Raw genomic sequence first — 25,893 nt, 5'->3', positions numbered from 1 at the left:
CTAGTGTTGCATAGATGGGCAGCAATGGGTGTTCTTGCCTTCTTTCTGTCTTTTGAAGAAACTGCTGCTAATATTCCAATATTTTCATATTAAGAATGATGTTTGCTGTAGGTTTTCTTGAAGACAGGCTTATGAGTTTAAGAAAGTCTCTTTATTCCCAGTATACTAAGAGTTGTGCAAATATATGAATACTTGTGTGATTTAAATCGTGAATGGATTTCCAATAGTTTCAGTTTCTTTTTCCCACATCGGTTGGGGTGCCCATACAGTTTTTGTCCATTAATGTTAGGCAGTGGTGAACATGTATAGAGATTTAAATGCTAGACCTCCTTCATATGCCTGACTTAAACCTAATGTAGCCATTTGTGTTCTCTCTTTTTTTCTTTTTTGCACCCTGCTGAATTTCATTGCTAAAATGTTTATCTATATTCATATATGTGATTGGCTTATACTTTTTACTATTTGTACTATCTTTGTCTGTTTGGACACCAAGATAATTCTGGCTGCATAGATGAATGGGGAGGTATTTTATCTTTTATTTCCTGGAAGGTTTTTTTTTTTTTTTCCAAGTAGCATGATCTGCTCCTTGAATGTTTGGTAGAATTTGCCCATTAGCCTGGAGTATATACCTAGTGAGGCACAATACTTCTGCTTCAATTTATTTAACAGTTTTAAGGGAAAATTCAGGCTTCTAGTTCTGAAAAAAATTTTTTTTGCCAAGATATACTATTCTAAGTATTTGTTTTGTCTAAAATTTAAAAATTAGGATTATGGTTTTTGATGGATTTCTGTAAGTTTCTTTTAAATCTCTGTTTTATTTGTCATTGTGGTTCTTTTTTATTCCTAACAGTTTTCTTTAATCCCTTCTTTTGCTTTTTATCAGTCTTGCCAGTCTTTCCAAAGAACCCATTTTTAAAATCTTTTTTATCTTTTTTCCCCATCTTTTTTTTTTATCATATTTGCTGTTGCTGTTGACGTTGACTTCTGTGCTTATCTTTGTTATTTCTTCCTTTTCTCACAGTAATTCTATTGTTCCTTTTTTAACTTCTGCTATTGGTAGCTTAGCTTATTAATTTCCAGGTATTTTTCTTTTTCTGCACTTTCTGTATTATTATATTTGACCATTAACATATTTTTAGAGCTCCACACATTTAGAAATTTAAAAACACACTTCTGAGTCACTGATAGCTCAAAGAATAGAATCATAGTTGAATTTAAAGAACATATTTACAATTGAGTAACAATGGGGGTATTGAAACTTGGGGGTTATGGTAAAGTCACATTTTTAAAAACCAGAGCCATTTAGGGCTCCTTGTGCCAGTGAGCCAACAGGCAGAGAAAGGAGTCACTGTAATGAGTGGGGCTGTTGATGCCTACTGCCTGAGGGGAGATTAAGTTGTTTCTACACAAAGGAGGTGATATCTGGAACTACAGTGATTCATGTGTGTGCTTATATTATTTCCTTACCCTCTAGTCTTGGACAGTGGAATACTGAGGCAGCTCAATAAAGACAAGACTTCCAAGAACTCAGATCCCATAGAATGAAGTGTTGGGTCATTCCACCAAATAAAGGCCCCTATCTGGCCAGTGTGCTGGCAGAGAGTAAGGGAACAATGAAATGAATGGTGGAAGGAAATAGTTTGAGCTACCAGTTTAGAACCTATGACCTATGACTGTAACAACCACATGTGTGTTATTTAAACCAACACCTCCCCCCCCCCCCCGCCATTTTATATAAAGAATACCTGTGTCAGTGAATGTTTTAGGTTTCAGTTGGGTGTATGTCTGTGTTGATATTGCCCTACAGTGATATTGTGGCTGATGAAACTTTCCACATTCCCCATCCAGGGGGCATGGAATTTTCACCTGGGTGAAGGAAAAGAGAAATAGGAAGCAAAATAGGTAGATTGTGCCAGACATCTTCATTTGCCCATTCCTCTCTACTCTGTGTTCTTCTCTACCCTGCTTTCTGCCCTAGGGACCTTACCTGAGTGGATGATAATAGCCTAGTACTCTGGCTTCCAGGTAGTTCTGGCCATGGGGAAACACTCTCTCTGGGGGAGATCAGAGGGAGGGAGGGAGGGAGGAGGAAGAGGATAGGGTATTTATTTCTCTGATTCTTTCCCTGAAGGGTTACTGTGGGTTATGTCCACCAAGCAAAGGTCACTGTGCCTCTCAAGGTGGCCCTCTGCACACAACTCTCTCCTTCCAAGTTTTATAAACACTTCCTCCTTTTATTCCTATGGACCCAGGAATGTAACAGGTCCGTAGTCCTATCTCTGGGATATTGAGCCATTCTTTCTGGTTTCCCACATGCTGCATCTACCTTTGTAAGTAGTTCCTTTATTAAACACTCCTTGGATCATCCTAATTTGAGGATGCCATCATTTTCCTATTGGATACTTGATGAGTCAGGAATAAGATTCTCAAATGAAGAAGCAGCATTGCAATTGATACTCTTTTTAGTGAGTATCCATTAACTTCGATTTCTTCCTAAGAAGTCTATTTCTAGTTGGGCAATTTGCCATTTTACCTTCTACACGTTACTAATTGCAGAATGTTCAAGGCTATTCCCCAATCACAAATATTCACCACCTTGGCAAGGGGCATGATTTCATCTGTGTCCCTCATATCATCAGCACCCTCATGGTCACAGTCAACTCTTATCTGTATGTAACACCACTTCAGGAATTTCCCCATCATGCCAAGAATGAACAATAAATGAGCCATAGAGTTTGCCATTTCTTTGACATCACCTCCTCGTTACTTCCATTTTAGGCTGATAAACTTCTTGTGCAGGTACGAAGTCTGATATTACCATCTTCTCATCAGTCACATAAAAAGTCTCCCAAGCCCTTAAGGCAGGTTCATTTTTCAAATACTGCTGTAGACAGCAGTTCTGTCGAGTATCTGGGAATTGTTGATTTGTGATCATCAATGCAAGCATGGGCAACTGTGTAAATAACATTCTTAAGAGTAAATTCTTTTTAAGAAGTCATGGAGTCTTAGGCTCTGTGATTATAACAAGCGCACAGCACAGTCTGAAAAAAAAAGTGTTTATCTTTGCTCTAAAATTCTTTGTGCTCGGGCACATCTCACTGGGGAGACATAAAAGCTGAAACAGTGGTTTTCGTGAGAAGCTCAGGAAGGAGGCGTGCAGAGCAGTTTTCCAGAAATGATGATAACATCTTATAATTCTTTTTTTCCAATCCAGAATGCCTGTAGTGAGTTTGCACCCCTGGTGCAAAGCCGTTACTAGTCAATCAGAAAACAGTTCTTTGGTTACCCATGTTGCCTTATTTGCATGATAATGAACAGCAAGTTGTATATACTTTTCCAAGATGGCACATGTTGGCTTTTTCCCGGTTAGTTCCAAAAGTATCCTGTGTGTACCTGTAGCCCTTTGCATACCAAGAAAAGTCCATAGGGTGTAACCAACTGGTGGGTCGTCATCAGTTTCCTCCCTACTGTCAATTGATCAGTGTCAAAGTTCCAGTCAGTTAATATCATAGCAACCCCCCTAATGCGGTTTTCAGCAGCTTGGGTATTGGCAAAAGTTTTTTAACCTCCGATTTTGACATTTTGGTACTTCAGTTAACATAAAGTCAAAAATAAAGGAAAAAAATCACACCTCCTCTCCAAAGCAACAAAGTATACCAGTGTGGCTGGTAAGCATAACTATCTGTTTAGGGTCAAGGGCTGTCACTAAATGTATGCAAAAATAGACTATGGGTCTGTAGAGACATCCCCTTCCCTGACACTAAGCTGTCTTTGGCTTGGCAGTTGTCAGGAATATCTTCTTGTATGCTTTTGCTTTCGACGTTTCCACATCCTTAGATTTTATGTGAGTCTGTCATGTGTATGACACTTACATGGACTTAGTTTTTAAAAACTCTAATCTGACAATCTCTTAATTGGTGCATTGAGTCCATACACGTTTCAAGTATCAAAACGATGTATTTGGACGAGTGGCTTTTGAAATCTACCTCTTTTTTCCTCTTTCTTGTCTCGCTTTTTTTTTTAAGGTTTTCTTTTTAAGTCATCTCTACACCCAACATGGGGCTTGAAGTCACAACCCCGAGATCAAGAGTCCCATGATCCCCTGACTGAGCCGGCCAGGCACCCCATTTCTTACCTCTTTTAAATTGATTTCCTTTTTTCTTATTCATTTTGATGTAAATGAAATATGTATGTTCTCTTTCTAGTCTTTGGATAATTTTCATTGAAATTTTACCATGCACGCTTAATTTGGCCAAGCCTAATGTTAAACAAATTTTAACTCTGGTTACGGATAGCGTAAGCACCTTGGAACGCTTTAATTCCACCTCTCCCAGTGCATGTATGATTATTATCATCCAGTATTTTAATTCTGTCCTTTTTTAACCATGGAAATGAGAAGTTATTTTTCACTTATATTGAGAATACTTATTTGAATTTATATGCATGTGTATCTCAGGATTCCATCAGAGAAGCAGGACCACTAGGAAAAGGGAACAAGAGATTTACCTTGAGGATTTAATCTCCTTCTTATTCATTTTTGAGAGACAGAGACAGAGCATGAGAGGAAGAGGGGTAGAGAGAGGGAGACACAGAATCAGAAGCAGGCTCCAGGCTCTGAGCTGTCAGCACAGAGACCAACGCGGGGCTCTAACTCACAAACTGCGAGACTGTGACCTGAGACGAAGTTGGACGCTCAACCGAGAGAGTCAGCCAGGTGCCCCTGGTCAAACCTTCTATATGATGCTGCTGTATCTGTGTCCGGTCGAGTGACGAGGGCTGTCAAAGACAGAAGATGCATGTGCCGTGAGAGAAGCAAGGACAAACAGGAACCCGAAGAAACTGGTGCTCTGTGGCAGGGAGCTAAACACACACCCAGCCCGGGATCGGGAACCTGACACTGAGCGTGTTACTGAGAAGCCTGCTATCGTTTTCAGTGTTGTTCTTTTGTGGCCATTGAAACATTCTCTCACTGCTTCCGGGATCTTCTCTTTGACTTCTGTGTTCTGAAGTTCCAAAGCGTGAAGCAGCACAGAAGGACCCGTGTGCATGAACGGCAGTGGCATCTCTGGACTAAAAAGAAGTTCCTGCTGCTTTGCGCTCCCCTTCTGAATCTCTTGTGCCACGTGTCTTAGGGGCCGCACCGTCTGGATCCACACGGGGAAGGACATTCTGGGAAACACGGTTTCAGCTTGACTCAGTCAACCCAAGACGAATCCACGATACTTATCGCTGCTTTTGCTTATCATGTGTTCATGCAGCTCAGCCCGTCCCTCGAGGATCCGCTGTCTTCTTCCTGAGGAATGTACTTTAAAGATACTTTGAGGGGCGCCTGGGTGGCTCGGTCGGTAACGCGTCCAACTCTTGATCTTGGTTCAGGTCATGGTCTCGTGGTTCCTGGGTTCGAGCCCCGTGTTGGGCTCCGTGCTGATAGTGCAGAGCCTGCTTGGTCTCTCTCTCTCTCTCTCTCTCTCTCTCTCCCTCTGCCCCTCCCCTGCTTGCTCTCTCTCTCTCTCTCTTTCCCAAAAATAAATAGATACTTGTATTTATTTTTAAAGTTTATTTATTTATTTATTTATTTATTATTTGTTTAGTCCCCATCAGCTCAGGGGACAGTGTTGTAGACTTTGTAGTCATCCTTCTGGGTGACATGTAGCTTCCAGGAGAAGAGGCGCTTCTGGGAGGGGAGACCTTGGGCCTGTCTCACCATGAGTGCCACATCCTCATCTGAAAGCAGCCGAACCAGGTCCCCCTCGGCATCCCGGTAATTGAGGGCGATGTCCTCCCTCTGGAACTCCTGCCTGGGTGGGAATGGTCACGGTTAATAAGAGGTCCAGGGGCCTTAGGCCAAAGCGTAGGGACAGAGAGAGGGGGGCTGATGGAGGTTTAAAGCCAGGATCTAAGAATCCGAAGGGGTCAGAGGTTGGCACAGGCCTTATCATCCATGGGGTCCAACCTCCCACTGCACAGATGGGGACACTGAGACCTACAGGGGAGAAGAGGCTTTCGCCACAAATTCGTGGCACGGCCTGAAGTGCCTTGTGTATAAATGTGAAGAGTTAAGGACCGATGTGAGGCCGAGGGGTGGATTTGGCCGGGCACAGAGTAGAGAGAATAAAGCCCCCAAGAGCTGTGTGCCGCCGTGGAGGAAGGTCTCTTGAGGGACTGGGACTGTCTGATGTGGGGTGGACCTGGCTGGCGAAAGTGAAAAGTGATGTAACCTTTAAAAAAATATTTTTAATGTTTATTTAGTTTTGAGAGAGAGAAACAGACAGAGCGTGAGCAGGGGAGGGGCAGAGAGAGAGGGGGAGACACAGAACAACCCGAAGCAGGCTCCAGGCTCCGAGCTGTCAGCACAGAGCCCGACGCGGGGCTCGAACTCACGTGATATAACCTTCCTATGGGGAATACGACAAAGGGATGGGAGACCTAACAGACTTGCAAACACCTTAATTCCGAAATTCCACCCCTAGACACTCATCCTGAGGGGACTATTGGGCAGATCACCAAACGCGAGAACCACAGCATGATTTATGGGCGTAAGGAAGCGGGGGTAACATAAACAGCCGAGGAGGGGTGGCTGCATTCATTCTGGCGCACCCCCAGAATGACACCATGTGGCCAGCTAACGCCACCTTTACGGGGTGGCGATGTGCCCTGGAGACATCTGGATGCGCGCCTAATGATGAGCGGAGCGATGCCCGAGGTGATTCTGCTTCTTTATACCCTCCTGCCATTTCTGAAGTTAATTACATGTATATACATGTAATTAACAGGAATGACTCTCATGGTCGGAACCGACCAATGTTATTTCCATTCTGTAAAAGAAGGGTCCATGGACACGCTGGACCTTGGGAGGTGGTGGTCCTCTCTGTTGGTGGAGGCCCCAAGCCCCCAGGTCTTTTGCCAGCTGGCTTTAGCCGCAAATCTGCACTCACAGGCCGCGTGACCTCGTCTAAGGCCCCGTACGTCTCTGCGGACCCCCGCTCGGCTCTGTCATGGGGGCTGACATCTGCCCTGCGGGGCTGGGCTGGGGCCGAAACAAGAAGGCAACCTTAACGCACTGCGTTTGCCCCTCTGTTCTCTCCTCCGGGGTCTCTGACGCACCCCCCCCCCCGCCACCCCGTCCCCCTCCAGCCACTCACCTCATGAGCCGCAGCAAGTCCTTGAATAGCGGAGTGCTGCTGAGATCTTCCTCCACCGCGATGTCCCTAAGGGGACAACAGGCAGCGGTGAGGGGGCATCAGGCTGGAAGAGGGACATGGGAACGAGGCTGGCGGGACCCCTCTGGGTCTTGGCATCCTGTTACCGAGTCATGGTTTATCTGGAGCCCCTGGAGGCTTTCAGTTGGGTGAGGGGAGGTGTCAGAGCCCAGAGTGTGATGCGGGGGGCTGGGGTGGTGGTGGGGAGGGGCAGGGAGGGTGGACAGGCCACGAACTTGGTGGTGCTGATGGTGTCCTCATAGTAGTAACAGCGGAGCCAGTTGGTGGGGTCGTCTTCCTCCGGGAAGTCCTTGAGGATCTTCACGAACGACTGTGGGAAGATGCCCGTGGCTCCCCGGACGGTGCCCTGAGGAGGGAAGAAGGGGCCGCCTTGACAGTGGGAAGGGAGACAGCAGCGCCCAACTTCGAGCCCCCGCCCCCCCGGCACCCTTGTCATTATGCAGACGAGGGCATATGCAAAGGTAGGAGAATAAGTGACTCAGGTCACCGTGCTGTTGACCCCAAGAAGACTTCTATTTCTGTCCCAGAATAGAACAATAGTCAAGATCTCACTTCATCTGGAAAGCTGCTTTCACCTAATTCGGTCATTGGTTCACAGACGTCACCGGCACCAGCCAGGTGGCACACTCTGGGCACTCAGGATGGATGGCGGGTTCGGGGCGCCTGGGTGGCTCCGTCGGTTGAGCAACCAACTTCGGCTCAGGTCATGGTCTCATGGTTCGTGAGTTTGAGCCTCACGTCGGGCTCTGTGCTGATGGCTCAGAACCTGGAGTCTGCTTTGGATTCTGTGTCTCCCTCTCTCTCTGCTCCTCCCCCACTCATGCTCTGTCTCTCTCTGTCTCAGAAATAAATAAACATTAAAAAAAAAACTTAAAAAAAAGAATGGACGGCGGGTGTTTGCCCTCCCTCTGGGAGCCACATCATAATGGGGGGTGACAGTCAACGTGCAGGGAGCTTGGTGAGCTCCACAATGAGCCAATGGCCACAGGTGTTAAAGAGGAAAACAGAACAGAGGAGGGAGATCAAGGGGTGTGGCTCTCTTCGCTCATTCCTGCACCGAGTGCCTGCTCTAGATCAGACTTCCAGAACTCTCTCTCCGGCCCAGGTTTCTCTCCTGAGCTCCAGGTCAAGACCCAGCCACTGCCACTTGTTCTCTTAATCTTGATAAGCCTTTGGAAGAGACATCATCCACATCCCGTTTCACAGACATGTAAACTGAGGCTCCAAGTAGTCCCCCTCGCTCCTCCCCTGACCCTCCCCTTGACCTGAGGCCAGAAGTCGGCCAGCATACTCACACATAGAACTTTTCAGAAAACAGGAAGGCAACAGACATTTTCTGGGTCTGGAGAGTGGCCAGCAATGCCCAACAGCTGTAAGAGCCACTGAGTCCCGAGACATGGCTCCAGGACGGGGGCTAAGATCAAAGCTGCCAAGTCGGCCAGACCAACGGTCCTTGTCCCTGTCTAGCTCCTGGACACCAGCGACCCTCCCCTCCCCCTCGAGAACCCCCAGGGCCCATTCCACAATCTCCTTCAGACGCCCCCCGGGCTCAGGAGCCTCGACCAAAGGGAACTTTGTTTAAGGGCAGCAGGATCCAACCGGAATGGCCAGAAGCAGGCCAGGACCTCCCATCTCCATCCACCAATCACCCCTGGGGGGGGCCCCACATGCCACCTGCGGGAACGAAGCAACAGTCAAGACGGACTCTGGTGTCAGAGTCTCATTTCACTTTCCCAGCAGCCCCGGCACCGGCCAGATGCCACACACGGAGGCCCTCTGCGGGCCAAGCCCCGAACAGCTGCGCCTCGGCCGGCCCCCCCAGGACCGCTAGGAAGAAATTGCCAGCTCTCTCCATTTACGGAAAAGGAAACCACAGGGTTGAGCAAGGTTCCCAGGGACGCAAAGCTAGTTAAAAACAACTAGGAAAGGACACCAGGCAGGCCGACCCCGGAGCTTACGCTCTGTATCTCTCTTCTTGCCGCACGATGGTTAGGACAATTCTCCCAGATGACCCACTAGCGCGTCCCAGTTGCGGCTGATTTTGCAGCCTCCCCCACCCCGAGCCAAATGTCTGGAGGGATTTGACTGTCAACTGCAGGGGTGCTGCCGGCATCTGGTGAGCGGAGGCCAAGGATGCGGCGGAACGCCCTGCAGGGCACAGGATGGCCCCACGCCAATCTGGCCCCAAATGTCAACAGCGCCACTGGGGAGAAACCCTGTGATAGACCAAGATAGTCGGTTCAGTAGGTCAATCGACTGGCCTGGAGCAACTGTCCTTTGGGGTCAGAACCAAAGGCAGATGTGGTCTCTGGGATCTTTTGTTCCGCTCACACACCTGCCTCCCCCTGGCTGTATTCCTCAGGCTGCCTCCACCCAGCTGCTCGGACTTCCCGGATGACTCTCAGACGGCATCTCTTCCCTGGGGCCTTCCCTGCCCCTGCCCCCTCGGACCCCCGCCAGAAGACCCGAAACAACATCATCTGCAGCCTCACCTCCAACCTCACCCCCAGTCTCTCCTCCAACCTCACCTCCAACCTCACCCACAGCCTCTCCGCCAATCTCACCTCCAACCTCACCTCCAACCTCATCCTATCCTCACTTCCAACCTCACCTCAACCTCACCCCCAGCCTCACCCCTATCCTCTCCTCCAACCTCACCTCCAGCCTCTCCTCCAGCCTCACCCACAGTCTCACCCCCAGCCTCACCTCCAACCTCATTCCATCCTCACCTCCAACCTCACCTCCAAACTCACCTCCAACCTCACTCCTGCCTCACCTCCAACTTCACCACCAGCCTCACCTCCAGCCTCTCATCCAACCTCATCTCCAACCTCACCCCTGCCTCACCTCCAACCTCACCTCCAAACTCAACTCCAACCTCATCCCCATCCTCACCCCCATCCTCTCTTCAAACCGCACCTCCAACCTCTCCTCCAACCGCACCTCCAGCCTCACCCCCAGCCTCTCCTCCAGGCTCACCCCCAACTTCACCTCCAAACTCTCCTCCAGCCTCACCGCCAACCTCACCCCCAGCCTCTCATCCAACCTCACCTCCAACCTCACCCACAGCCTCTCCTCCCTCACCTCCAACCTCACCTACAGCCTCTCCTCCAATCTCACCTCCAACCTCACCTCCAACCTCACCTCCACATCACCCCCAGCCTCTCCTCCAACCTCACCTCCAACCTCACCCGCAGTCTCTCTTCCAACCTCACCTCCAACCTCACCCCTGCCTCACCTCCAACCTCACTCCCAGCCTTTCCTCCAATCTCACCTCCAACCTCACCCCAACCTCACCTCCAACCTCACCCCCAGCCTCTCCTCCAATCTCACCTCCAACCTCACCCCCAGCCTCTCCTCCAGCCTTACCCCCAGCCTCTCCTCCAACCTCACCTCCAACCTCACTCCCAGTCTCTCCTCCAACCTCACCTCCAACCTCAACCACAGCCTCTCCTCCAATCTCACCCCCAACCTCACCTCCAACCTCACCTCCACCTCACCCCCAGCCTCACCTCCAAACTCACCCGCAGCCTCACCTCCAGCCTCACCTCCAACCTCACTCCAAATCACCTCTAACCTCACCTCCAACCTCACCCCCAGTCTCACCTCCAGCCTCACCTCCAACCTCACCCCAAATCATCTCCAACCTCACCTCCAACCTCACCCCCAGCCTCTCCTCCAACCTCACCTCCAACCTCAACCACAGCCTCTCCTCCAATCTCACCCCCAACCTCACCTCCAACCTCACCTCCACCTCACCCCCAGCCTCACCTCCAACCTCACCCGCAGCCTCACCTCCAGCCTCACCTCCAACCTCACTCCAAATCACCTCTAACCTCACCTCCAACCTCACCCCCAGTCTCACCTCCAGCCTCACCTCCAACCTCACCCCAAATCATCTCCAACCTCACCTCCAACCTCACCCCCAGCCTCTCCTCCAACCTCACCTCCAACCTCACTCCCAGTCTCTCCTCCAACCTCACCTCCAACCTCACCTCCAATCTCACCTCCAACCTCACCTCCAACCTCACCTCCACCTCACCCCCAGCCTCACCTCCAAACTCACCCCCAGCCTCTGCTCCAGCCTCACCTCCAACCTCACCCACAGCCTCACCTCCAGCCTCACCTCCAACCTCACCCCCAGTCTCACCTCCAGCCTCACCTCCAACCTCACCCCAAATCATCTCCAACCTCACCTCCAACCTCACCCCCAGCCTCTCCTCCAACCTCACCTCCAACCTCACTCCCAGTCTCTCCTCCAACCTCACCTCCAACCTCAACCGCAGCCTCTCCTCCAATCTCACCTCCAACCTCACCCCCAGCCTCACCCCTATCCTCTCCTCCAACCTCACCTCCAACCTCACCCCCAGCCTCTCCTCAACCTCACCTCCAACCTCATCCCATCCTCACCCCAACCTCACCTCCAGCCAGTCTTTATTGATCCGACTGAGAAGGATGATCACATCTCCAGCTTTGAAATTCAGCTCCAGTTTGCTGTTCCCAGTGAAGTCAAACAGGGCCTGGGAGAAGAGTGGAGTAAGGCAGGTCGGAGGAAGCACTCCATGAATTTCTACTACCGTGCTCCACATGCCTCAGGGTCCCAGTTAATGGTTGAGGAGACTGGCTCAAGGAGGATAAGTGACTTGTCTGAGACCACTCATTTGTTCATGGAGGAACCGGGATTAGAAGCCAGGTCTCTCTGACTCCAGAGCGTGCTCCTTCCAGACCTGGTGGGATGAGCACAGACAGGCAAGCATCCAAACTCCCGGGGTTGAGCACCTTCCTCGGCCCCCCAGTGTGGGCCCCAGTCCACACTGTTTCCACACGTGTGCCCTCAGGGAGCTGTGAGCTCCTTGAGGGCAGGGCCTTGTGTGAGTCATTTCTGAGGCTTTAGTCCCCAAGGTGGGGCTGGTCTGGAGGAGGCCAGGAGAGCTTGCTGAATGGATGGTGGATGGCCGCATTCCCCTCATGCTCCCCACACCAGCTCCTGTCCCAGGCACACAAAGGGCGCCCAGAGTGGGGGCACAGTGGCCAAAGGGGGAGCCCAGAGGTGAGATGGGAGGCCTGGCCCCGGGGTCGGGGGGTTACCTCTGCTCTCGGAGCGGCCATGCGGTCAAAGAGGGCGCCTGGTGGGGACTCACTCTTGCTGTGGAGAGAGAAGGGAGGCCTGTCAGCCCTCCTGGTTCTCTCAGGGCCTGGCTCCCTGCTTCTGTGCCCAGAGGAGCCCCTCATCGGGGGGGGGGGGGAAGGCGGGGGAGGGGGAGGATGTCAAAAATGCAGCTACAATTGCTCCTCTGACCATCACACTCACTCCCTGGTTCCCGCTGTCACTGGGGGAGGGATTGTATCTCCTTTTGTGGGCCAGGAAACAGAGGCTCAGCAAGGAGGTGGGGAGGAAGACACACATTTGCTTAGTGCTCTAACTTACCAACGCTTTCACATCTGTTCTTCCTACTACTCCCCACCCCGAACCTCTAATTTTTCAACCAAGGAAGCGGGTTGGAGAGGTGCACTGCTCCAGGGCTCTGGGGGTAGGGCCGTGCGGCTCAGGTGACATTGAGACCATGCCTGCCTGCGTGTGTGGGGAGATGGCCAGGCACCAAGAGGACACTCAGAGATACTGGCCTGAGGAGGGAGGGAGGAGCTGGGAGGGAGCCAGGGCTCAGGAGCCCTGTCCCTGGAATTCTTAGCAGCAGCAGAAGCCTGGCTTTCGAAACCCAGCCTTATTTCAGTGGCTTGGATTCTCCATGATTATTTCCTGCTGAGGAGGGGGCTGGAAGGGAGTAGTGGGCTGTTTGGAATCAGAGAGGGAGCAGCAGCGCCCCCCTGGGGACCAGTGTGATACACCAGGAGCTGCAATGGAGTGTGTGTGTGTGTGGGGGGGGGCAGGGCATCCCAGGAAAGGCTCTGAGAAGGTCTGCAGAGACAGCAGCTGCCCCTTTCCCTCCCTCTCCCCACTCTCTCCAGGCACCCAGAGCCCTGCGGCATCCCCTGTGGGCGCTGTGGCTCCAAACTCTCCCTGTCAGTGGTCCAGCCCCTGTCCTCCGGTCCGCCCTGTCACACACATCAAAACGCACCCGCCTCCTATCCCTCCAGGCCCGCGCTTGGTTTTCCAAGCTCATCTAACCACCTGAACATCCTGGGGTGTTCAGGGATAGAACTGGTCTCTGGTTCTTCTCTTCCTCCAGGGAAAAGAAGTACCTTTGCAGCAGGGGCATCTGGGGCAGAGATCCTGGTTAAGAGGAGGTGGCCCAGGGCTCTGGCCTGGTCACTTACACTTTCCGGGTGCGTGGCCGGAGCCGGCGCAGCGCCTGGGGTACCTGCTCCGCGTCATAGGATGACTGGTAGAAGAAGATCCGGACGTCCTCGTCCATCAGCACCCAGATGGGAAGGCTGAGGAGGCTCTGTGTTGGAGAGAGGAGACAGCACAGGTGGGGGGGTCAGCAGAAAGGTCTAGACATCCCAGCCTATCTGCTCCATCCCCGTCCCCCACACTGGTCCCCTCCCGCTCTGTTAACGCTGGCTCTGCCCAAGCACGGCAACAGGACACATTTCATTTCGTCCAAGACGTGTAACATCTCATAAGCTTTACTCCTGGGCTTGAGATCAGGAGGGGACCAGCTGGTTTGAGAACAGTTCATTCGGAAAGACCTTAAAGGCCTCCAGACACAACAATGGTGATGACAGGTAAGATGACGTGGCAGTGACTGTCCAGGAACTGCACTCAGTGCCACACCATATGGCTTCACCCCATCTCATAAAAAGCCTGAAAGTTAGTGTCAGGGAGATTAGGGGACCTGCCCAAGGCCACCTGGCCTGGCAAGCGACAGAGCTGGGGTCCCCAGAGCCATCTGCCACCGACGCCCATCCTTGAGATGAAAATGAGACAATAGTGGGAGGAAGGATACCTCAAATGACCCAAACCAACAACAGTCGGTGGCATTACAGCCTAAAAAATGCTTTCTGATACTTCATCTCATATCAGAGTTGGGGAAACTGAGGTTTGGAGAAGCAAAGTGCCTGACCCAGTTGGCAGAGCTGGGAAGGAGAGGAGTCGGGACTCTCACTCCATCTGATGCTGGGTACACTGGCCACAACGCAAAGGTCCTAAGGCTGTGAGGACGCAGAGTACCCAGAATCTGGCAGGGCCATCCCCCCCAAGCTGGACAACGCATAGGTCCCCAGGAGCTCTGTGGTCAGCTTTGGGTGCCATGGCTCCAGAGGCACCCAGCCCCCTCCCGAGAATCCCATTGAGGCAGCAGGATGGGGAGGGGCCAGGAGGAACCAGGAACCAGGTTCCAGAGGAACCAGGACTGCAGAGCCTAGACAGGACACAGCTGTCACATGGGGAGGGCTGGGAGGCAGCCCAGAGATGGGGTTAAGGGTACAGACACTGAGCCAGGCCACCCCTGGGATCAAGTCCCACTCACCAGCTGGGTGACCCTGGCCAAGCATGCCTCCATATGCTCATGAATAAAAGGCGGATGCTAATAGCACCTGCCTTGTGGGATGGTGTAAGGATTAAAAAAGTGAACAGGTGCACAACGCTTACAACACGACCGGGCATCTAGCAAGAGCCCCATCAAAGTTGGACATGATCATCGCTGCTGTTACTTCTATCACAACGTAGCACGGAGGGGGAAAGCACAGCCCTGGCGTCCCAGAGACGTGAGTTCAAATCTCAGCCCTCCTCTCTGGCTGCTCTATGGCACCCAATGCGTGGCTCCACCTCTCGGTGCCTCCACTCCCCCATCTGTAAATCGGGATAATAGCATCCAACTCACAAGTAACTGAGGGAAGTAAGTCAGCCTGTTCATCTACCCTACAAATGTGTATCAAGAGCCTCCTGGCAAAGCGCCCCACAGCCTTCCAGGCAGGTGTCATTATCACATGATCCATATTCTCCACGCGGACAGTGGTGAGACAGCGGTGCAAGTTACAAGGAATCGGATTTTTCTAATAACTGTCCAAGGAGATGAGCAGGGAAGAGTGGTAGTGAGCTCCCCGGCCCTGAACCGTAGCAGAGATTCCTGCACTGATGGGCCCCTGGGCTCTAAGGAACCAAATCACACAGAGATAGGCAGAGAGGGGACCCTCCAGCCCAGGTGTGCGACCAAGAGGCCCAGCTCCACAGCCTCATCCCTTCCCCCACCAAGAGCTCACCCCTCTCCTACCCTGCAGGAAGACAGGAGCCTCCAGCCACCCTGAGGGAGCAGGCATCACAGCGCCCCCTTGAGGGGAGATGCCTCCAGCACGGCAGCCGAGGGGCTTCCCACCCTCCCCCTTCTCTGCCCAGAGCCCAGGATTCCTGCAGCCACTGGAGAGGGCAGGGGTCACCTCCTCCTGCCTCCCACCTCCTCTGTGCTCCTCCTGCCACTCACTCCGCTAGGAGTTATGATCTCTCACATTCTGGAAGCTCCCAACATCACTCCTCCCCCAGGAGACCAGAGAGCTGGAGGCACGGCCACATTTCACAGGTGAGGAAACCCAGGCCCAGAGAGGATGAGTTACTTGGCCCAAATCACCCAAACGGTCAATGTCAGAGCGAAGACTGAAGACGCCTAGTTCCGTAGGTGTAGAGTAGAAGAGGAGGGGGAGGCCTCACTGACTGTGAGGGGGCCTCTGTGCTAGGAGGAGGGCTCCCCTCTGGAGTTTCCTAAGGTTGCCATCAAGCCGTGGCTTGGATGCCTCTAGTGACAGGGTGCTCACTACCTCATGAGGAAACCTGCCGCTTTCTTGCACAGCCCTGATTGGTAGAAGGGCTTTCCTAACCAGCCTGGTCTCAGCCTTCAAGATGCTTCTTTCTCTTTGCTTCCATCTCCTAGGGATGCAGAGAATTTAAAGGTTGGGGAGTAACCAAGGGCACCTGGGCAAGGCTCGTGAATGCAACTAACACAAGCCAGTGCCTTGGCAAGGGAGGGCCTTTCTCCAGTTCATACAAAGGGGCCATGTGAGAGAGCTGGGGCCCCGGTCCCTCACGCCTCCGTTACACAGGCCACGGTTCTGTGATTTTGTGACCCCCCTCTCTGTGTCCCCCACTGGGCAGCAGGTACCTCGGGGGCACACACTCGATCCTATTCAGCTCACTATCAGGACACTTGGCACAGACATCAGATTGGTCGATTCACAGTGCGGTTCCTGTACCTTCTCCACTGCCTCTGCCCCACCCCCTGGAGCTCTGAGAACACAACCTATTTCTCCCCCCAGGCCAGGCCTTTAAGGATTGAAGATGGGGGCCATTGCAGCAGGAGAAGCAACTCCACAGCTGTGCTCAGGGATGGTACATGGGCTGCTTTCCTCTCTGTGCCCTTCCAGATGCACTCCCTGATGCCCTCCCAGGTGCCCTCCCAGATGCCCTCCCAGGTGATCTCCCAGATGCCCTCCCAGGTGCCCTCCCAGGTGCCCTTCCAGATGCCCTCCCAGGTGCCCTCCCAGGTACCTTCCCTGATGCCCTCCAAGATGCCCTCCCAGGTGCCCTCCCTGATGCCCTCCCAGGGGCCCTGCCTGATGCCCTCCCAGGGGCCCTCTCTGATGCCCTCCCAGATGCCCTCCCAGGTGCCCTTCCAGATGCCCTCCCAGGTCCTCCCAGGTGCCCTCCCAGATGCTCTCTCAGGTGCCCTCCCTGATTCCCTCCCTGATGCCCTCCCAGGTGCCCTTCCAGATGCCCTCCCTGATGCCCTCCCAGGTGCCCTCCCTGATACCCTCCCAGGTGCCCAGGCGGCACGGCCCCACGGTTACCTTCATGTAGGCGTTGAGGGCAGGAATCCGCATCTCAGCGATCTCCTGTTTCACACCCACGTACACTTTGGCTGAGGAAGTGCAAAGAGCTGTCCTGGGAGCCTGGCCCGAGCACATGGTCTCTGGGCCCCGAGCTGCACCGCCCCCCGAGGCCAGGAACCCTCCCCACTGTCTCAGCGGCGCTCAAGAGGCCCCTCCAGTCCACACTGCCTTTCAGCTTGCTTTCAGCTGGGTTGCACTGTTTCCAGCTGATATTTTACTTGTTTCTTTACTGCCTGTTCCTACACACACACACACACACACACACACACACAATTCTTGGCTCCAAGAGGAGGGGAACTTTGCTTAGTTCTCAACTGGATCCCACGACCTAACACAGGGGTCCTCAACCCTGGCTACACATCGAAGTCACCCAAGGAGCATTTAAGAATCTCATTGTCATAGGACTCGCCTGGGATTATTAAATCAGGGGCTCCGGGGGTGGGACTCGGGCATCAAAATTCTTGAACTCTCAGGGGGCTCCTAAGATGCCAACGAGGCCCAAATCAATCAATATTTTGTTGGGTAGATGAAGGGGTCATTCCTCAAAAGCAAGGCAGCGTGTTTAGGGGGATCGGGAAACAGATGATGGCTGACCCAAGACACATGTCCTCTCCAGGCGCCTTAGGCAGGGCCCCCCGGTTGAACCGTCTACTGGAAGAACTCCCACCGGAAGGTGAACGTCTGGCTCCTGGCACCCGTGAGATGGGCAGGAGCTGGTGTCCAAGTAGGGGAACACTGACTGAGGTCTGGGGTCGGGAGGCGGCTGGCACTGAGCAGCAAGAAGGGAGCAGTTAAGGTCAGAGTTCAGATTACCTGGTTCGGGGGAGGGTGTCTGGAGGGGAGGTGGCACCGCACAGAAGGCCCACCTTTCAAGGGGCAGCAGGGGGGACAGATTCTGTAAGGAGCTGGAGGAGCAGGGGTGAGGTTGGAAGTGAACTGGGAGAAGGCGAGAGTACCAGGAGGCCACGGATATGCTGTCAGGGGAAAGCCACACACAGAGAGGGGGACAAAGCGTGCTGGAGCCTGGGGGGGGGGGGGGCGGGAGCAGGAGGGTCCCTGTCCCTGGCAGCCCCAGAGAAGTGATGGGCCAGGCGTGAGCAGAACTGGCTCTGAAGGAGGAAGAGAGAAGCCGGGGGGGGGGGGGGCCCTGGGGGACAGCACCCGGCACCCTACACCCCTGCAGGGCTCAAGAGGGCAGGTACCCTGTGGCCAGAGATTTGTGCCTGCCCGGGGTGCGGGGTGCGTGCTCGGACGGAGCCGGGGAGAAAGGCCAGGAGGTGAGGGGGGAGGGGACTGTCCAGAAGCAGCAACGAGGCGCCCACTGCCTCAGGGGACAAGAGGGGAGGGGAGGGAGGGGAAGCTCCGGGGAACCCGCCCCAAGGGGGGCTGCGGTCAGAGGGCAGCTTTCGGACCGGGCGAGAGGGGGCGCTCGCGAGTCCGTGGGATGGACAAGGCGGGGATGGCTGAAACAGGGTGGCCGCGAAGTCATCGGAGCACCGGAGGGCGAGGGCCGTGAGGCCGGAGAGGGCAGCCCGCGACTGCCGGGAGGGGCCTCGGACTGAAGGGTTTGCGTGGGGGCTGAATGGAGCCGGAGGGATCGGCGGCGGGTGGCGGCTGTGTCGCGGGGCCGGCCTCCCAGCTCCGCAGCCAGGGGCCTACCCGGAAGTGTGGGCAGGCTGCAGGTGAACGGGCTGGTCTTGTTCTCGGGCCCGAAGCGCTCCTCCAGCTTGCTCTGCAAGGCGTAGAACTGGCGGTAACGGCGGTAGATGAGATACTTGGATCCTCCTTTAGTCTTCACCTCGATGACAAAAACCTGGAGAGGACACAGGCCAGGGTGGAGGGCGGCCAGGGCCAGATGGGGGGGGGGGGGGAGGGGGCGGGGTTGGAAGGTGCTAGGATCAGAGCAGCGTTGCTCAACCTCGGTATCACACTGGGGGCCACCCTTCTCTGTGGTGGGGGGCTGTGCTGTACACCCCAGGGTGCTGAGAGGCCTCTCTGGGCTCCGTCCCACCGGCGGCACCCCCCCACAAGTGGCAATCATCAAAAATTTCTCCAGGTATTTACCACCAGGGGCGCCCGGGGGGCTCAGTCGGTTAAGCGATCGACTCTGGGTTTCGGCTCAGGTCACCATCTCAAGATTTGTGGGATCGAGCCCCGTCCCCGGCTTTGCGCGGACAGCGAGGAGCCTGCTTGGGATTCTCTCTGTCCCTCTCTTTCTCTCTGCTCCTCCCCTGCTCGCGTGTGCGCACGGGATTTCTCTCCCCTTCTCTCTCTCTGTGTGTATGTTTCTCTCTCAAAGTAAATAAACTTGAAAAAAAAAAAAAAAACTAGTCTTACAAAAAGACATTTACTTCCCAATGTCCCCTGGAGGCAAATCACCCTGTTGCAAAGCCCAGGGCTAGAAGTTAAGGGATGAGAGTTGGAGGTTTAGAGGTCAGAGGCCGAAGGCCAGGGTCTCTCTTACAAAGTAGCTGGTGAAGCCCCTCTTCTCCTCGATGTCGGCGATGTTTGCCGAGACGGCTACGTCATCGGGAAGCTGTTCAAAGTCGCTGAGGGAGGGGGGAGGGAAAGAAAGCCTGGTTACCACCTGCAGCCCGCCGGTCCGTCGCCTGTGTCAATACCCCTTCTGGGACCCGACCTTGAGAGTGAACCCGTTTGGAGAGGGGACCATATGCCAGCAGCCGTATCATAGTCTAGCAAATTGCTCTGTGGCTGCGCTGTTCATCCAGGAGCCGCACATCGAGTCACGTCCTCCGGGTCTAGGCCCCGGGTCACGGGAGTAAACAAAGTCAGCATGTGTCCCACAGGGAGAATGGTTCATCCTGCCCAGCCTGGGGAGGAGGTGACGTTTGAGCCAGGTGCAGAAGGTCGTTGAAGAGAAGGTCGAAGGGGAATCCACCAGGGGAGGGTCTTCCAGGCAGTGGGAACAGCATGTGCGAAGGTTTCAAGGCCCGAGGAGCGGGCTCGGGGCTTGTGTGGGTGGAGTCAGCTGTGTGGAGAGGAAAAGGACAGAGGCCGGAGGGACAGAGCACCACTGTGAGGCCCTGCAGTGCCTCGGTGCAATGGAGGGACGATGGCGACAGAGCCAGACAGAGGGGACAGGCGGAAAGAACAGTCGCAGAGACACGACCCTCGGCAGACGCTGTCTCATTGCTGTGTCCCTTGCTTCCTCCTGCTAATCAAGCCCCAATTCTTTAGGGTGGCGGTGGGCCTGGCCTCAAGGTGACGGACCATGATTGGTCTGAGCCGCACCTCATAACCTCCTTCCTATTTTCCCAGCCTCCCTTGCAGCTGAGACCAGCCACGGGACCATTTCTGGCCAATGAGACCTAAGAGAAAATCTGGGGCAGGGGCCTCTCAGAGAGCGTTCGCTTTCCTGATCCAGAGGAAGGGACGGGCCGGCAGGGATTCCTCTCCTTTCCCCTTCGGCCTGCCCTAAACATAGATGTGCCGTCTGGACCCACAGCAGCCATATTGCATCCATGAGGCAGAGACCGAGGAGACCAAAGGAATTCTGGGATTCTGGTGCTGGGTCACCGAGCAGCTGTGGCCTACCTCTGGACGTCTTGTCATGTGAAAAAAAATAAGCCCCTGTGTGTTTAAGCTACCCTCGGTTTCTCTGTGCCCAGCAGCCTCATACATTTCTAACAGACACACTACCAACTCGTGAGTCATTCCTGGCATACGGCCAGCAGGGTTTGGGGACTATTTGGATGCAGAGGTGAACGAAAGGGCAGGGTCAAGAGTGACGCCCACGTGTCACCCATATTCTGACGAGGATGAGTGGGAGGGGAGCAGGGTTGCTGGAGTCAGTTCCGGGCACGCTAACGCGGGACTCTCTTGGGCTCCCAGGTCAAGGTCTGGCAAGAGCCGCTGTGGTTCCGGAGCTCAGAGGGCTTGAGTGTGGGTCTCTCTCTGCTGCAGCAGGAGAGGTTAAGAACCGTGTGCCCGTGACTCGCGGTAAAGATCCCCCTGGAAGAGCAAACCGTGAGCAGAGGGGGCCGAGAGGGACGTTGGAGGAAGAGAAAGCAGCCAGCCAAGGGGACAGAGAAAGCAGCCAGGGGTCACAGAGTTCAGAGCAGCTGGGAGACAGGGTGGGAGTGGGAGCGGGGTGACCACTTCCGACGCCCTCAGAGGAGGTCAGTTTCTCAGTCTGCACACCCAGTCGCAGCTGCTGCTGGTCCCCATGGGGCCTGGGCTGCGTGGGACCTCCGGCTACCTCGGGACGCTGGTGGCTGCCACCGGGGATGGGGGGGGTGACTCAGGGTGACAATGGGCAGGCAGAGGAAATCCCCGCCACTCTCTGAGCAACTCAGTGACCACTGGCAGCCCCTCCCCCCCCACTCACTTTCCACACATGCCACCCCCCCGCCCCCCGCGGCCAACACCCTTGGGAGAAGCTTCTTCCTCCACTTTCTCCCTTGAGGCTGTGTGCTTCACGGGTAATTCATCTGCAATGCAATGGCAGGGTGACAGGAAGGAACCATAGCTTAGAAATGGCTCTGGGCAGCGAATCGGGAAGGTTGGGTAACAGTTACTACACTTAACTGTTTCCTGAGCATGTGCTACGTGCCAGATGCTCTCCTGGCACCTTTTTACAGACAGGGAAACTGAGGCACACACAGAGGCTACGGAACCTGCCCAAGGAAATCGAGAGGCTGGGATTTGAGCCTAAGCGGTGTGGCTCTAGAATTCGGTTCCCGAACGCCGCCACCCTGCCCCTCATTTGCTGCCCCCGCAGCTCGCTGCAGGCACTTGGATAAATCCCAGCCCTCCTCCCAGCCTCAGTTTCCCCGTCTGAGGTACTAATCACAACAACAGCAACAGCAACGATAATAACAGCACACCCTTGTCGGCACCTAGGGGAGCTCAGACAGTGTCCGAAGCACGTTAGGACGTGGCTTCTGGCTTCTGGGTCTCATGGACCCAGAGTTGGACACGGAATGAATGATGATATTTCAATGGTCAGAGAGGCCGGGAAGGAAAAGCACACGGTGTTTTGAGCTGTAACAGAGCCGGCCATTATTATAGTCCCTCCGAGAATCGGCAGGGAAGCAGGCAAGAGAGCTTGGCAAGCAGGTACTTCAAAGATGGGACTTACGTCCACCAGAGAGAAGAGCAGGGCGCTCTACCCATCGGAGGGCTCTGCTCGCGCAGACCGAGGGTAGTCAGGGAGGGCTTCTCAGAAGAAGTGGGGCTGGGCCAGCGGGAGACGAAGACCACAGGCAAGCTACAGGACCACAGGCAAGGGAAACTGAGTGCAAAGGCTCCAGGCAGGCAGGAGGGGGCAAGTTCAAGGAACTTCAGGGAGGGGGGCAGTTTGAGCACCGTTGGAACGCACAGCGAGAGGCAGAAAGGAAGGAGAGACGGAGCGAGGGAGACAGGCAGGGCCCATCACGAAGACCCTGGGCCTTGCGCTGTGGGTGGGGCGGTGGGGGCGAAGAGGGTGTTACACTGGGACAGCATGGGCATCAGAGCCAGAAGGCGCAGGGGGAAGGTGACCCCCGAGTCCCTGCTCGGCCATTGCCAGCGGGGACCTTGGGAAGACTCCCCTCTGTGCCTGGGCTCCTTCCTCCCTCTGTTAAATGGGGACCCCTGGAGGGTCAGGAGGTCTCATGTGTGACGAGCCCAGCCTGAGAATCCCCACGAAAGCAGGGACCCTACTGGCTGCTGCACCCCCAGTGCCCAGAACAGCACTGGACACATAGCAGGTGCTCACCACAGGGCTGCTCCCGTGTCTGTGTTTTAGCAAGTGCCCTGGGGGTCAGCATGGGAGTGACCCTACTGTGTGCGGGGGCTGAGCCAGGAAGCTGTGCACCAGGGCAGAGTGGGGGTGGGGGAGCAGCGATCCTGACTGGGAGTCACCCTAGAAAACCTGCTCTCCCGGAGACCTCAGCCGGGACCCCTCAGAGCTGAAGTCAACTCAGGGCCTTCAGGGGCCGGGGGATGCTCTGGGTTCATATGCACTCGTGTCGTTCGCGAAAAGTCCACTTTGGATCCCGGATGGGAGGGGGCTGAGGCCTGGACAGACCTTCAGGGGGCAGCTAGCTCGGGTTTTGTGGCTCCCGCACTCAGGAAGTGGTTAAAACATGTTTGTTGGGACCCATCTCACTACCCCAAGGCAGTCCTCTCCAACTTTGGATGTCTCAGGTCTTAGAAAGCCCGGCTGCACCCTCGCTTTCCCTTGGTGTCCTCTGCTCTGGCCTCAGGCACAGCACGTCCAGGGCATCCGAGGGGCAGGGAGGCCCAGGACCTGGCTCCATGGCCCCGAGAAGGGAGGGAGGCAGCCGCCCCTTCGTCCTCTGGGGACAGAAACAGAGGATGGGAGGAAGGGAGCACAGTCTGGGGGGACCAGCTCTTTGGGGGGCGTCCTGTCTTCTGACACACGTACCCCAAGAAACAAGAAGTGCCACGAGCTTCACGCTGCAGCCACTTCCTGTGTGTTCAGCTTCCTCTCCAGTGAGAGCCGTGGAGGAAGAATCTGGAATCCGGTGGGAAAACCCAGCCCTTGCACCTCCCTCCAAGCCCTTGCTTCTGCGACCCCTCCTTCAGCGCACACACAGACAAGCTTTCTTCTGACCTTCAGCCTTTGGAAATTCCACCTGTAACCCCAGACGCCACCGTGGACCCTTTGCTGCCCGCTTTGACCCCAAAGAAGCCCGCCCTAACACTGCCACCCAGCGTGCTTTTTTTCTGATGTCACCTGCTGCTCCCATCGAAGGCAGGAGCCACGCCCTGTGTCCTCGGGTCCCCCACAGCTCAGAGCACAGGCTTGCTGAGGGATGAAGCTAAGCCCTGACGAGGCCGGGCTCCATGTGACCCTGAGTAAGTACTTATCCTCCTTGGTCCTCATCTTTTCTCATCTGTGCAATGACAACAACTGGACCCGAAGGGTCCCGGGACATTCTCCAGCTCAAAGGTGGTACATGCTGGGGATACGGCAGTGACCAGGGGACAAATACTGTCACGGAGCCTGCTTCTAATGGGGGTGCCAGGGAGACAGAAGCAAAGGAGTGAGTGTAGAATGTCCTGCAAGCAGTTTAAGGACTGTGCGGAAAAAGGAAACCAGGCCGGCGGTCCGAGAGCAACGAGGGGGCTGTCAGAGAAGGTTTCTGGCATTTGAGCCAGGCCCTGGGTAAAGAGGAAGAAGCCAGATTCTGCGATTCTGTTTGAACAGAAGATGAAAAGCCATGCAAAGCAGTGAGCCCGGCCTGGGCCCCAGGACACCTGATCCTGTCCAGATGCGACACTCCTGTGTGACCCTGGGAAAGTCACTTCCCCTCTCTGGGCCTTGGCGTCTTCATCTGCGCCTGAGGGAAGTGAGCAAAAACTGGAAGGTTCCTTGAAAAACACTTCTAAGAATCTGCGTGGCCGAGCACTTGGGTTCTGACTCAGTTCCAGCCTCCTAACTTTTGACCTTGGTAATAAAGGGCTGCAGGAGGGTCGGCCTCTGCCCCCCAAGGTCTGCGAGGAACAGCGAGGAGGCCCGGGGAGGGCTCCGCCCCTGCACTCACCTCTCAGCCCGCAGCTGCTGGGCCACGGCCATGGCCGCCAGTGTTCCCAGGGCGTGAGTGGCAAGGGTCTCTCACCCAGCCAGGCCCAGGCCGCGTTCACCTCTCTCGCCTCTAGCCACCCTTCGTCTCTGCTGTGGTCCCAGGCGGTCCCAGGAGATGGCCCTGGGGAGGCCTTGCCCCTGCTTCTGTCACTTAGAAGAGGCTCCGCCTCTGGGCTCTCTAGGTCTGGCCTGGGGCCCACACTTCCTCTTCCCCGCCCCATAGCTTCACTGCAATTGGGGAAGTGCCCACCCTTGGATGCTGCGTTCGCAGGAATCCACTGACTCTGGGGCTTTGAGAACTTCCTTGATAGGATTTCTTGGTGCCAGGCCTCCATGGGGCACCGGAGCGCTCCCTTCCATCAGAGACAGGGTCCCAGCGCTGACTCAGCCACCAAGGGGCCTCATGAACTTGGAGAGTGACTTCTCCTCCTCTGGCGCGTCACGCCCAACCCTCTCACCTTCACTGCCAACCCTTTGCCCAAACTATTCCTTAGGACTGGGATGCTGGCTTCCACCTTGCCTGCCATCCCTCAGGCCCAGGGCAAATGCCACCCCCTCCAGGAAGCCTCCCTGGGTTCCCCCGCAGAGCACACACTCACAGTTACCTGTCCTCTAGAGGGTGAGTGTCGGTTTATGCTTCTGTCCTCTCCTTCCCCGGGGAGCTCTGGGCTATACTTCCCTCATCCCTAGATCCCCAGGCCTGCCACAGCCAGCCAGTCCTTTCTGGATCTGCCAGCCACAGTGAGCTTTATGTTACCTGATCACGTCTTTCCCTGCTTAAACTCTTCAACTCCTTCATCTTGCACTTGAGGAGAAAGTCTGGACTCCTGGCCCTCTCTGCCTCCCAATCTCTGAAGGCCTTGCTGGCTTCCCAGTCCCCGCTCCCTGGCTCTCTCCTTCCCACACCCCCACGCTGGAGCATCTAGAATGCTCCATGGTGGCTGCCCCTCAGGGCCTTCGTGCATGCTGTTCCCCTCCTGGAATGTTCTTCCCTGCCTCCTTTGGAACTTGCCTTGGAAGCCACCTCTTCAGCGAGCGTTTCCCTGACTCTTCACCTAAATTAAGCCCCTCGCATCATATTCTTTCCTACACCCCTGTCCTTTTACTTCAGAGCATTTGGAATGATTACGATTTCGTATTTACTTGCGTGTTTATACATTTAACGACCGCATTCCCGGCTAGCACGGCACCAAGCACATGGCAATCACTCAGCGGATATTCAGGGGACGAATGGAAAGCTTCCAGTTGGTGATTCTGTGGCTCCTCTAACAGGTGTGGCTACTGGAGTCTGAGGGGAGCTCTCTGGGAACCCCAGCCTGTCCCATACACACACACTCG

At 54.8% G+C, this 25,893-nt stretch overlaps 1 protein-coding gene across 2 annotated transcripts; it reads right to left on the bottom strand.

The window, feature by feature from the left end:
* Window positions 1-5,542: 5,542 nt before the first annotated feature.
* Window positions 5,543-24,711, bottom strand: NCF4 (neutrophil cytosolic factor 4). 2 transcript variants are annotated; one of them, XM_047868000.1, is made up of 10 exons: window positions 24,515-24,711; window positions 19,465-19,549; window positions 18,660-18,813; window positions 16,959-17,029; window positions 13,497-13,624; window positions 12,309-12,366; window positions 11,642-11,740; window positions 7,436-7,566; window positions 7,143-7,208; window positions 5,543-5,798 (listed from the first exon to the last, which is right to left on the bottom strand). In XM_047868000.1, the coding sequence occupies exons 1-10, from the start codon at window positions 24,544-24,546 to the stop codon at window positions 5,603-5,605; spliced, it is 1,020 nt and encodes a 339-aa protein (XP_047723956.1). In that variant the 5' UTR covers window positions 24,547-24,711; the 3' UTR covers window positions 5,543-5,602. The 2 variants fall into 2 exon arrangements, with proteins under 2 accessions (XP_047723956.1, XP_047723957.1); XM_047868001.1 differs by lacking the exon at window positions 5,543-5,798 and adding an exon at window positions 5,805-7,027.
* Window positions 24,712-25,893: the final 1,182 nt, after the last annotated feature.

Source organism: Prionailurus viverrinus, chromosome B4 (genome assembly GCF_022837055.1).
Source record: "Prionailurus viverrinus isolate Anna chromosome B4, UM_Priviv_1.0, whole genome shotgun sequence".
Taxonomy (NCBI): domain Eukaryota; kingdom Metazoa; phylum Chordata; class Mammalia; order Carnivora; family Felidae; genus Prionailurus; species Prionailurus viverrinus.
Note: the sequence above shows the minus strand (reverse complement) of the source record. Positions and strands in the feature narration are given on the sequence as shown.